The sequence below is a fragment of the Netta rufina genome (genome assembly GCF_964035555.1).
Source record: "Netta rufina genome assembly, chromosome: 1".
Lineage (NCBI taxonomy): Eukaryota > Metazoa > Chordata > Aves > Anseriformes > Anatidae > Netta > Netta rufina.
In genome coordinates this window covers 111,185,172-111,199,052 of record NC_140123.1, presented here as the reverse complement: position 1 = coordinate 111,199,052, position 13,881 = coordinate 111,185,172, and the positions used below count along the sequence as shown (strand labels likewise).

General features: G+C 43.6%; 1 protein-coding gene across 2 annotated transcripts in view; it reads right to left on the bottom strand.

Moving 5' to 3' along the window:
• The window catches only part of MPZL1 (myelin protein zero like 1), a 40,775-nt gene that overhangs the window by 6,840 nt on the left and 20,054 nt on the right, over nt 1-13,881 (bottom strand). Inside the window, exons 4-5 of one of the 2 annotated variants that reach the window (XM_084284525.1) lie at nt 6,474-6,606; nt 2,968-3,073 (exon numbers count right to left, since the gene is read on the bottom strand). In XM_084284525.1, coding sequence (XP_084140651.1) covers nt 2,968-3,073; nt 6,474-6,606 — 239 coding nt within the window. The remainder of the gene's footprint in view (nt 1-2,967; nt 3,074-6,473; nt 6,607-13,881) is intronic. The other variant, XM_084284526.1, reaches the window with a different exon arrangement.

Genomic DNA, 13,881 nt, shown 5'->3' with positions numbered 1-13,881 from the left:
TAGAGGAAGGGGATGGAAATAAGGATGGAAACTTACAAGCAGCTATAAAATGCTGAATAGAAATAACAGACTGTGGAAATGCTGGGGAAAAAAAATAAATACAGATGTCCTAGAAAGTTAGGATTTAGAGTCTCATTCAAAACACCTTTTTTTACCCCACTTGATTCTCACATTGTTCTGATCTCCAACACTGTATCTAGATCATGTTACTAATTGCAATTAGAGCTCAGTCTACGAAAATGTAAAGACAAGTTAAGCCTAAGGTTTATTTGTAAGTAATTTAGGAATTCTCATCTGCCTGAAACCACAGTTTAAGGATATGGTAAATTCAGCTCTACAGCACTTTGTATCAGTTCAACAGCTTCATAAAATACTCACAATTCTGACATTTCAGGTTTGCTCAAGAAATTCTGATGGGTCAGTTTTCAACCACAGGAGTTCACTGCTCAGGATCAGTTTTATCACTATTCTAATTTTATGCCTGGTTAAATATAGTTATCCTGCTGCAATCATCACGTCAGGCGGTGATGGAGAAGCTGACTTGCTGTGGTCACCTGATCCAAATCAAGCTATCGTTGTTTGGACATGCTCACTATCACCTAAACAAATGGTAGCTTAGCTGACGCAGAGAAAAGGAAGAGCAAGAATTTGCTATAATGCCTCACCTATTTGATTTATTGCCAGCTGAATCTTTGTGAAGACTCTTCTTCCATAAGTAAAAGCTTCAGAAAAGTCTAAACAATTCAGAATTTTCACCTAAGTCCAACTAAGATCATTCTGACTCTTCAGAACTAAGAGAAAGGGCAGCACTGCCATAAAATAACCTGCATTTCCCAAAGTCTTGTGATTTTTTCATTCAAACCAATGGAAAAGGAGCAGCAGGTATACCCATACCTTGCTAAAAGTTTGTCAGCAGAGTCACGAATTGCAAGTTACAGCAAAAGAAAGGAGTTATGAAGTTAGACCACCACACCATGTGGTCTACAGTATTCTCAAGTTCTTTAGATTCTGGAAGATGTTGGAACTACCACAGATTCCAGCCCCAGGAAATTTATCTGAAATTTAAGTCAGGATTCTCTGCACCATGAACTGCTCCCTCCTAGGGTCCTGGTGTCCAGCCCAAAGCTCAGAACAGAGCCCAGACTAAGCTTGTTCAGTTATTCCTGAAGACATTCCTGCAGGCCTGAGGTCTGCATTGAAGTTAACGTAGCTTCAGTGCTTCCAGCTTCTACACTGATAAACCTACCCACTTGGGATCTCTGTGCCATACTGCTCTGTACGTCAGAAATGTACTTCTGCAGAAGTTGTACTTTAAGATGAACAGTATTTCAGCCTGCCCAGAAATGAGTAATCAACAACTCACAAAGCAGAAATACAAATGACAAATAGAAGCCACCTTGGAGTGAGCATTTCCTGGGACAACACACCCTGCCTCCCAGTTTGCCTGTTGCAACCCAGCTTACTAGCTAAAGAAGGACATCCATCTGGGAAACGCATTTAGGAATGTATTTCTCTCTCATCCATATAACAGTCATAGTAGAATACAAGTCAAGAACGATGGCATGGAAAAAGAAACACCATATACACATTTGACAGGACAGAATGTATCTGCTAAGAAGAAACAGTGAAAATAAGTGGTTCTGAGTCGCTCAGCTGAATATTCATAAAATCAGACAAGCTTTATCTAGGTCTTAAAGGCAGACTGCTATTAACAGACCCACTCCAGTCAAAATCAGAACTGTTTTAAAACCTTATCACTTGATTATAGTGCTTTTAGGTTCATAGAATAACTGTTCTTTGAAGTCATCAGGCAACATTGTGGGCCTACATACTAAAACTTTGACTTCTGGAAGTACTGCGTGTCAAGAACAAGACGTACTTCAAAAGCAGACTGTAAATCCCCAACAGACCAAGGGCCTTGACTTTATCCATCTCACTCAGCACTGTATTTTTTTCCTGTAGTATTAACACATATCTCCATTACCTCTTCAAGAGAAATGAAGAAAGCAGGTGTCAGCTCTGATTTAGAAACCCCTCAGAGGCCACACACTTATAGTATACACTTCCTAAAAGGTGACTTACTAAGAATTAGTCCATTTTGGACATAAACTCACTCAGAACCCAGGCCTCCATGAGAAAATTGCTGAGCATACACAAATCAAGAGGTAAGAAACACCTTACAGATATGGAAATCCTGCACATTGTTGGCCGATAATTATATATTGCACAGAATCCTTGTTTGATGCATGCTCTCTGCCCTCTGACTAATTTCGCATGAGATGATTAGTCAGAGTAAGAGCTACCTTTGTCCTTCAAAGTTAGCAGAACTTTGCCAACAGCAGCAAGAACAAGACAAAGTTTCATAATTTCAAGCCCACAAAAGCTATGTGGCTCAGCAGAAAAGCACTTTGGGCAGCAAGAGTGACTTCAGACTAACCATCACTGGTCAGCGTTTGCATTGCACTGGCTCATTTTCATGTAAAGGCACTGCATGCCACTTCGAGCATATACCCCCACATCGATGAGAGATTAAGGAAAATTCCTCCCCAGCACAATCCCAGAAGAGCCTAGGCAGCTTTGTAGAGTGTTACACATCTAGTAGACAATATTATCTCCATGTATCTCCAGCAGCTACCCACTACAAATTCCTCGTCTTCTTCAGGATCTCACACTTGTACTTCACTACCATCTATGTTAATGCACATAACAGAGCCATCTTTTTTGTACGTAAGTACAAAAAGGACATAAAACTCTACCTCAACGAATATCAAAATGCTATTCTTTCAGATGCACTACATCTCTGAGGGATTGCTGCCCATCCCTTGTTCAGATCAGACATCCTCCCACCCTCATCACTTTAACAGACAGCACCTAATTCACATGTCCCACCCTGCCTTTAGCTTTTCCATACCATCTCCCCACGCTCCGTGAGGATCCTGCTTCGGAAAGAAGCAGTAAGCAGTTTACCTGGTGTGATCTGGCGGGTACGCTGTTTACCAGACCCTCTGTGTCGGAGGGTGACTTCTGCGGAGCCTGCTTAACCGGTGACATCAAGCTCTCAGATGTACCGCAGCTGACGAGGTGGCAGAGCAGAGTTTGCACGACAATGTTCAAGAGGCACAAACACACACACACAAAAAAAAAGGAACAAAAGCAAAAAACGAGTGATGGCGAGATGAAATTGGTGGCAGATTATGCCAAAGTAAAAGTGAACATAATGGATTCTGGAATAAACACATATAATTCTCCATCTCTCCCTAGTCATTTCTCTGCCCTTCCTCCTAGAGTCTCACTGCTGAGCAACGTGAAGGAACAGCTTTAACATGCGACAGCAGCTCCTCCAGAATTCTTGTTCCCTAGATATTCCCATTTAACCCAACCAGTCTAAAACTTTACAAACCCACATGTGTTTTCTTCACTGAGGCTCGAGCCTCAATTAACAGCAGTAAACAGCAATTTTCTTCTACCTGCAAGCTAAATAGCCCCAGTCACTGAAGCAAGCGTTATACCACTGCTAATATTAAAGTGAACACTTGCAACAGCCACCAAGCTCTCCGTACTACAAAGGTACTTCCTACCAAAGTCCACATTAGTTCCCTTGCTTTTTGTTTGGGCTATGACTCCAAAATAATTCTGCTCACTCACAACAGACACTAGTCTCTGGAGTGATTACTTTAAGAGTCATAAGTGATGTGTACGCTATGTGCCCAGATACAACTAAGTGAATATCTAAACGGGCAAATCTTGTTTGAAAACTCAGAAAACTGTCTTGTGGTGAGAACTAACACCTCTGAAAGAAGGTTGCCAGTTTTCAGTCATTGCTTGTTTCTTCCCATCTGCTTAGAGCAGGACCAAAAAAAAAACACACCAACAAGCCAGTGACAGATAAATGAATACCACTGAGCTAAGTATATGAGCAAATGTCTTCAAACTTAACCTTGGCGGCTTCTGGGCAGTGCAGTAATGGGTCTTTAAATGTTCAGTCTATCTCCTCTTAACCCACGCACCCAGGAGAGAAAAGGGGCCACCTCCTTGACAACAAACACAGGAGTTCCCGTTGCTACTGCTTCGCTACCCTCTGAGCACTGAGCATCCTTTCCCCACAGTCTTTTTAAAAAGACAGTGTACAAAGCAAATACAGAAACAAACAAATAAGGACAGTGACATTAAGCAGACACCTCCTCACAGGGCAATCATTTTTTAACCTTTGGGAAGTCTAACCACAGAAGATTTAGCTCTACAAACATGCCACAGATTAAAAAAAAATGTGAAATACTGCAGACCCAGTAACCACAGCAAGGGGTTTCCACTCTGTCTCAGAGACAGAGCAGCCCTTCTGTGACCGAATGACATAACCATGAATTGTTTCCTTTATTCACAAAATTCCTAAGATCCACACTATCTAAAAGTCCTAATTCCTTTTTAAGCAGCTCATGCACTTAGATGACTGCAATTGTAAGTTTTCAAATGGCAGAGCTGTCCGAGCCAGAAGAACACTTACAGAGAGCGTGTTTTCCTTCTGTCATGGAAAGAACTCTGAATTTCCTGTGCTCTAGTCAATGTACTGGCAAGTTCACTGCTGGAAGAGATGGAGGGACACCATCTGGGATAAGCAGCAATCCCACCCCAGCCAGACATGAGACAATGAAACCCAAGCACCCAGTGAAATGCATTGTCCCTTTGCCAACAGATTCCAGCACAAATTACAGTGAAGTTATGTTAGCACAGAGCTAGCCGGTTAGTCAGCAAAAGAAGAGGAAATGTGTACACACACACACAGGTATTAACAGCAACCACCAACTTGATTAGTTACCATGGTGTCTAGTGGGACTGGAAGAGAAGACCCAGCCCTGTTACATTCCCAATCTGGCGTCTATATCAGGATCTCTGTAAGGAGAGGAAGATAAGCAGGATCCGATCCCAGCACACCAAGGCAGAAAGGAAAACAAAAAAAAACACCAAAGTCAGATCATGAATGGAAATTGTGGCCATGCAGGGTTCCAGATGCCGCGCAGTGCCCCAGCCCACCTCAGTTCAAGGCAGAGTTGTTATCTAAGAGTAAGTACATCTCACCACTACCACCACACACTAGGTTAGTGTCATGGAGAAGAAAGTCCGTAAGTTTGAAGGGGGTCACAGCACGTTTGGTTTCTCTTAGCATGTCATGCAGAGCTGCCATGGTCAGCAAAAGCAGTATTCAAACTTCAGAGTTTACTTTCCTGGGAGAGCAATTAAATCTATTATACGAAATTACTGCACGTGAACTCCTGCTCCAGGCTCAGCTCCAGTAAATGTCCTTCAGCAGGAAGACAGTGGTCAGCAGGTCACTCAGAAGCAAAGCATGTGGATCATCACATGTACACTCCTGGTGCGTGACTCTGCAGGTTTTTTCTCAGTTTTTAGCAGAAGGACACATGCAGAAAGGGGGAAGCAGACTTTCTGCACAATTTTGAGCACATGCAGCTGTCTTCACTGCACTCAGCCTTACCATTGGGAATAGCCAACTCACTTTCTCTAAGCTCTCCAACTGGGAAAAGGACAGGGCAAAGTTCAATTTAGAAATCCCCACAAGTTTATTTACGGAGTTGTTTTCTTTTATCTGACAGGCAACCAAGAAAACCTGCAGGAAGCAGGAATATTTGTTGGGGAAGAAACAGAAGAAGGTTATAATTCTTGATTTTGTTTCTAAGATTACAGACATAATTTTCATTCTTTCTTACCGAAGCAAATGACCATCTAAATTAGAGAGAAAGAGAAAAGAGAAAGCAGTTCCCCCACCACCAACAAGCTCCATCACCACAGGATTCAAGTTTGATTTTGTTAGATCTTGTTGCATTCTCACATCCCTACTCAAAGAACTGTGCTTTATTTAGGAAATACCCTCCTAACACAAAAAAAAAAAAAAAAAAAAAAAAAAAAAACAAACTCGTAGGGATGGTAACAGTTAACTAAAACCAGACAGTTGAATGAGGATGGATGTGGAGTGGTTACTCCTTCCTTATTTTAAAGAGTGGTGATGAATGGGATTTTGGCCAGTGTACTACCACCTCAGGAGCAAGACACTGCTAACTGAAAAAATCAGTCTTCATCTCAACAGAGCATTCCTTAAAACTGCATGTGTAGCACTTTTTCTTTGGGAAGGGGGAGGCTAAGGGAACAAGGGGATGGGAAGGAGATCAGAACAGAGCTAGGGGATCTTAGATTAGATGTCCATAGGGCACATAAGCTTGTGGCAGGGCTCAGCTGTAACATTTAGTGATTATCAGGTGCAACTCATGGTCAGTAGGCCTTTTCAAGCACAGTAGAAAAATAATCATTATAGGCAGATGGCCAGTCTTCCACACGGCCATACCCTACGTCTAGTCATGGTTGCCAAGACTTGGCTGAAACAACTCCTACCCCCCTGTAAGCCCTCCCTCTGAGCCTACTGCTGTTCCTCACATCATACACAGGTGAGGAGGGAGATCTCTTACCCAGAGTAACGTTTTTTAGAGTTGTTCTTTCTGATGACAAGACACACGACAATAGAGATGAGCGGTGTGAGACCTGTAACCGTACCGATGACTATCCCTGCCACCATGGCAATGGGGAACGCAGGCAGGCTGTCTGGGGAGAGAAGGGAGAAAACATTCAACTCTTCTGCATTCCCTGATTAACAGAAATGCAAACCACAAATGTTCTTGACCTTGGATTCTTTTAGAGCAGAAGCACTAATGTAATATCCAGGAATTAAAACATGCAGCCTAAATGGTAGCGATTGCAGGCAGCTAGCAGAATAATGTATGAACAGAGCAGACACCAAGAGCGTTCTTTAAGTCACCATCCTTCAGGAAAGGTTTTATATTGAACTAAGAATTTTTTGTATGTCAAGGAACACAAATGATAATGACAACAACCCTATCCCATTTTGTGTCTGAGAAAAAAAGTTACGTTCACCTTGCAATTCCCAGTGAGGTCAACAGGAAAAGGCAGGCACACTTGAAAGCAGATTTGAACTTAACACACTGCTAATCAACAAAGTGCTGAAGGTTGGTTGTTCTCTGGGTAGCATGCAGCAAACAGCCCAGTTACTACCCACAGTCACTCTAAGAGCATTTATACATGCTTCTGGTGTCTCAAAATACATCTCTCTACATTTTCATAGCGTCATTCTTCCCCTTCTTAAGTCAGGATCATTGAAAGGTATTAGCAATATGCTTACAGGAACACATTATTGCTTTACTCACGTTTTCCCCAGTACAATTTGGGGGAAGGGGAGGCCAAGAAAGAGCAGCCAGAAATAAAAGCCAATCAGAGAATGAGTACAAAAGACTTACAGAAGAAAGAATACACAATCCACCATTATATCTTTTTGCAGTAGCAAACAACATTCTCCCTCTCATCTTGCTTAATACAAGGAGCACCTTCAACCAGAAGAACCATCTTCATCAAAAATCCATGCTACGATAGCTCCTTCCACCAAATACAAGTGAATCAGCATAGGATGCAATAGGTAGAACACCTTATATAGAAAATCCTTCTCAGATAACTGCACCTGACCATCACAGAGTTGTTGAGTTTGGATGGGACATCTTGAAATCATCTAGTCCAAACCCCCTGCTCAAGCAGCATCAGCTTGTGCAGCCTGCTCAGAAGTCTGTCCGGTTGGGTTTTCACTATCTCCAAGGATGGAGACTCCACAAACTCTCTAGCAATCTATTCCAGTGTTCAACCATGCTCACAAGAAAAATGTATTTTCTTACACTGAGATGACATTGCCTGTGTTTGAATGCCTGCCCAGTGCTACTTCTCTTGTTGATGGGCACCACTAAAGAGGTTGGCTCGGTCTTCTTTAGATGCTCTCTCTCTCCTCAGATATTTATTATTATTTATTATTTATTGATATCTTAAATATAATTATTGATGAGATCTCTCTGAGTCTGTCTTCTCTTTTGCAGGCTAAACAATCCCTACAAAAGGTGGCCTAGTCCCTTAATTATCTTAGTACCCTTTTGCTGGATTTCTCCCAGCAAGGACCATGGACCATGCTTACACTCAGCATTCCCAACAAGTCTACAGTTGAGTCCATTTTGACACCCTTATATAAGAGGAAATAGCACAATACAGTGCCCTGCTGATGTAAGGGCATCATACTAACTCAACATTTAGCATTGTTCCTTTTGAGTTTAATGACTTCCAGGAAAAGGGCTGCACGATCTCTAGCCATTTCTCTGTTCATACCCTCATTTGACTGAATACCATACCAGCAGCTTTCCTAGCTTTTCAGTGTTTGATACCAATTCATAACAACTCCGCAATTCCAAGGCTTAGTAAGAAATTAAAGATGAAGACATTAGTGCCACAATTTAAAGGGAGACATCCTTTTTTCAATAACCTTTGGCAACATCTGCCATTAAGGAGAAGAATCTTACGAACAATAATACTTTTTAGGTTGTAGTGGGTTTACATGGCAAGGTTTTGGTAACAGGGGGCCATAGGGGTGGCTTCTATGAGAAAGATCTAGAAGCTGCCCCGTGTTAGGTAAGGGCCCCACTGCTGACCAGAGCTGAGCCAATAAATGACGTTTATGCCTCTGTGAGAGCATATTCGAAACAGGAGAAAAAAAAACGCTGCGCCACACAGCAGCTGGAAGAGTGAGAGGAGTGAGGCACAGCCTTGCAGGCGCCAAGGTCAGTGAAGAAGGAGGGGGAGAGGTGCTCCAGGCGCGGCAGCAGAAGTCCCCTGCAGCCTGTGGTGAGGACCATGGTGAAGCAGGATGTCCCCCTGCAGCCCATGGAGTACCACGGTGGAGCAGGGTTCCACGCTGCAGCCCGTGGAGGAGACCACGGTGGAGCAGGTGGCCCTGCACCGATGGAGGCTGCCGCCTGTGGAAGACCCCTGCCGGAGCAGATTCCGGGCTGGACCTGTGGCCCGTGGAGAGGAGCCCACGCAGGAGCAGGTGACCTGGCAGGAGCTGCTGCCCATGGGGGAGCCAGGTTGGAGCAGTTTGCTCCTGAGGGATGGACCCCGTGGTACGGACCCATATCTGGAGCAGTTCTGGAAGAGCTGCTGCCTGTGGGAAGCCCACGCCGGATCAGTTCAGCAAGGACTGCATCCCGTGGGTGGGACCCCACAGCACTGGGATGAGAGTGACCAAGAAGGAGTGGTGGAGAAGAAGCGCTGTAGACTGACCATAACCCCTGTTCCCTCACCCCGTTTGGGGGGAAGAGGTGAAAGAGGGTGGATAGGAGGAAAGTGCTTTTCTGTTTTGCCCTTCAGGATAATTACTGCACGATCTCCTCGTCCTTATCTCAACCCTTGAGCCCTTTTCATTGTATTTTCTCCCCATTCCTCTTTAAGGAGGGGGAGAGAGAGAGTAGTTGTGGTGGAGCTTGGCCACCCACCTGAGTAAAACCACCACACAGGTACAGAAGACAAAGATTGCCTTTGAGCCCCATGCAAAGGTAAGTGGATTTCTTTTGAGGCATTTAAGAAGTAGGAGTTCCAAAGTTTCTTTACAGGTGTAGGAATGACTATCAAAGCATCAAAACAAGCATGCACTTCTGCTAACAGACCACCTCCCACCTTGTACTCAAGAGACAAAAATAAGCAACACTTTCAGAACAAGTAAGTGGCAATCCAAAACTATAGCGTCATGTCTGCTAAAAAACTGATATTAAACAAGATGACAACAGCTAACCTGACAGATTTGTTATTGCTTTGATTCAGATGAGATTTTTGGTTGGCTGAATTTGGGTCAAGAACAAAAATTATGTTCTGTTGACAGAGTTTTTAACAGGCTACAAGAATGCAACTGTTTGCACATGAAACTAGAGGCTTTACTACCTCTCAAAACACAAACCAACGGACTCCAGAAAAGCCTACACAATTTTATGACTGCATAGTTCAGCTAAAGAATTATGTCTCCCACCCCTTTTCTTATGTTTTTCAGTATTGCACTGTTATATGAATTCCTCATAAATATTTGCATAGCATACAATGATTTCATTGTAACAGACGGCCCCAACAACATAACCAAACATTAGCTTTCAAAGCTGGTGTTTAAGTTCATAGTTTAAGACAAGCCAAAACTCAAGCCTTTCAAGGAATATTTTTCACTAAGTATCACAATAATTCAGAGCATCTTCCATTTTCTTCCATTTTCTTCGGAAATGTGCTAGAACTCGTGTCCCATTTCATAAAGCTGAAGTTTTCCAGTGTTGGGAAGTGTGAAGATTTCCGTAAGACAATTCTAGTTTCTCCCCTCATGAGAGTTCAGATCGAAGACGGACTGCCTCCAGATAACACCAGCTGTCTTGAACACGGTGTGTTAAGAGGCTTCATATTACAGGGAGGGGAAGCCTAACATAAAGGACTTGGGATTCCCTACAAATTTCCATCACTTATGCTTTGAAGGGTATTCATATACACCATTGAAACAACAGTCTTGCTTCTCATCCCCACTAACATGATTCTTCCAATGTAGTTGAAGTATCAACTTGTGCAAACACGGCATAGACATTTCAGTGAAAAACAGCTGAGTTAGCTTGACAATTCTGAACAGCGAAGTCAACACATCAACTTATTAAATGTTTAATCCAAAATGTAAGGCTAACCAAGCATCTGTGATCAAGACCATTTAAATGTGTAAAGTATGGCGTCCACATTGAGCCTTTAAAGGGCAGCTAACCCAAATTGACCAAATGAATATTCCATGCCATATGGCATCAGACTCAGCACTAAAACTGGGGGGAAGCTGGCCAGGCAATGGTGCTCTTGCTTGGGGACTAGGTGGACCCATGCCATATGGCATCAGACTCAGCACTATAACTGGGAGGAGCTGGCCAGGCAATGATGCTCTTGCTCGGGGACTAGGTAGACATCGGTCAGCTGGTACTGAGCAATTGCTTTGTGCATCACTTGTCTCTTTGTTCTTAATAAATGTTTTTTATCTCAACCCACAAATTTTCTAATTTTGCCCTCCCAATTACCAATCCTCTTCCCGGCATCCAGCCAGGCAGGGAAGTGGAGGAGTGAGCAAGCAGCTTTGTGGTGCTACTCCTCCTGTACTGCTGAACTGGACAGGCTGCGACTCCAGAGTGAACTTGAGTCAGAGGGACTGGGACCTGTGGATGAATCCACATGGGGCCATGTACACCCCAAAGTACCTGAGGCCATAGATAAGTCCACTCCAGCAGGTGCCTGAAGGGCCCCCTGGAGGGACTGTGGCCAACCAAAAGGCTGTGCCAGAACAGGTACACCTTGAAGCAACTGTGGCTGTGGATAAGTCCATGACACAACAGGTAGACCTCTGAAGGGACTGTGGCTCATGGATAACACCATGCCAGAGCAGGTACACCAATGGACAAGCCCAAATGGGAACAGGGGAGAGGTGAGGAGTTCACTGCAATGTTAAACCTGCAGCAGTGGAGATTGCAGTGGATATGCATTTAAACTGTTGTAACCCGTCATCTGAATTGCATGTTATGGGAAGCACTACAGCAAGAACCACTCAAACCAACTGAGGGTTATTCTCACAAGAAGCAATGCAAGTGCAGCAGCGGCCCGACCTGAGCTGGCTTCGGCATCCAATAACCCTACACAACATACTTCCTCTCCTGTCCTGAGCAACCACCATAACAGACAGGACCAAAATTACAGACTAAATGAACATTTTATGGACACTTCGCAGGGGCAGTCAACAAACTAAGGGAATTGTATTAGCAGCTACAGTGCTATGTTTTGGATTTGTAATGAAAATAGTGTTGATAACAAACCAATATCTTAGTTGTTGCTGTACAGTGCTTAGAGTCGTAGTTTTCTCCATTTCTCATACTGCCCTGTTAGCAAGGAATTAGCAAAACTGATGACCCAAACTGCCCAAAGGAATATTCTGTACTGCATGATGTTCTCAATAACAGAAGTGGAAGGAGTTGGCTGAGGGCTGCCATTGCACCGAGCATCTGTTAGGTAGTGCTGGGTAACTGCATTCTGCATCACTTGTGTTATTTTTTTCTCCTTTGGGGTCTAGGGAGTTGTTTTTTTTCCTTCTTTTTCTTTCCTCCTCCTTTCTCATGAAACTTTGTCTCAGTCCACCAGTTCTCCAACTTTTGCCCTCCCACTTCTCTTCTCCCCATCCAGCTGGCAGGGAGTGAGCAAGCAGCTGTGTTGTACTAAACCGCTGATCAGGATCAAACCCCCACAGTGCCTTTGAATAATTTACAACACCAGCCCTATGACTCAAAATAATTAAATTTATACATAGTTTAAAAAAATAATGCATAAGAGTCAAGATCAGCCAAGATCAGGATGGGTTACAACCTATTACAAGAGCATTCTGCCTTCAACTGGAAGTACTACAAGACAGTATTACAGCTACACCTATTGTCATATATATAGCCTGAAAGCCTGTTTTCAGGGTGCTCCAAGAGATCTGAAGACAACTGTTGTAGAATTTTCCCTGTGGCACAAAGTGCTGCCAAACACAGGGTTCCTTTCAGAAATGGTGAGATTCTCTTGTCTCAACGCTCTGCCTACGGGGAAGTGATGCTACACTAGACACCCTTTAATTTCTTTGATTTTAGACTTGTACTTCTGCTTACCAGTTCCTAACAACTCAAACACTTGCAGCAAACTGAAACAGCAGTTACTTTTCAAAAATGAATGATGAGGAAAAAAATACTTCAAGTTCTCGTTGTTTGGTCTGATGAAAATATCCTAACAGTTGAAGCATCCAGCAGCATTTGTTTCACCCCATACAGCATTTGCAAAGGCAGGATGTTATCTGAAGGCACATTATTTCCTAGAACTATATCCTCAGAGCTATCTTTAACTGATCCTCCAAGCCACACCTTTTTATCTTGCTGTTTCCCACACAGCAAATTGGTTATAGATCTGTTGCAAGCTTCAAGATAGACGTGGAAAAAGGAAGAAATCAGGAACTTTCTTTTCCATAGGCGTATCGGGTTTACACAGTAAGGTGTCAGGGGAACTGCATGAGCTGCTTTCAGACAGCTCCAGGAGACCCATGAGTTGCTTTACACGGGCAGGATACAACTGAGCCCATCAGCCAAGCTGATGGTGCCTCTGGGAAAGCGTATTTAAGAGAGCAAAATGTTGCACAGGAGTAAGGAGGAGAAAAAAAAAAAGAAAAAAGGAGGGACATAGACCCACGCACGTCAGGTTCAGAGAAAGATGAGGGAGACGAGGTGCTCCAGGCACCAGAGCCTGCAGTCCATGGAAAAGACCATGATGAAGGACGTTATTTCACTCCAGCCCATGGAGAAGATCAGAGAGGAGCTGCAGAGATATCCACACTGCAGCCTGTGGAAGACCCCAGGAAATATCTACCTGCTTTGGCACGAAGGAAGCTGTAGCCCATGGTGAGCCCAGCCTGGAGCAGGTTTATCCTGCAGGACAGGGAAGGAAGGAACTCACACTGGAACAGACAACAAGTTTGTGGAGAAAGGACTGGCAGAGAGAAGCTGTTACGGACGGAACCAAACCTCTCATTTCCCATATTCCCCCCACCACTCAAGGCAGGGGGAAGTAGATTCAGGAATGAAGGACTGAGGTTGAGCCTGGGAAAAGGTTGGGAGCTGCAGAGGGGAAGGTTTTCGCTGTGACAGTAACTGGTAAGTGATCTCCCTACTTTTAAAATGACAAAGCATGTACGTCAAGGTATTTTCTCTGTCTTGTTTCCAAAGGTGAAGTAAGAGAGCAGTTGGGTAGGCATCTGACCCATGGTCAACCCACCAAAATATGCAAATTAAAGTATCACCTCTGTTGCAAGAGGCAGTTAAGTGAAGTAGCACAGAAGGCAAATAGGTACAGACATTTCCTTCCATACATCACGATTCTTTATTTTAGGGAAATGCAGTCATTTGTGCATACTAGATTCCA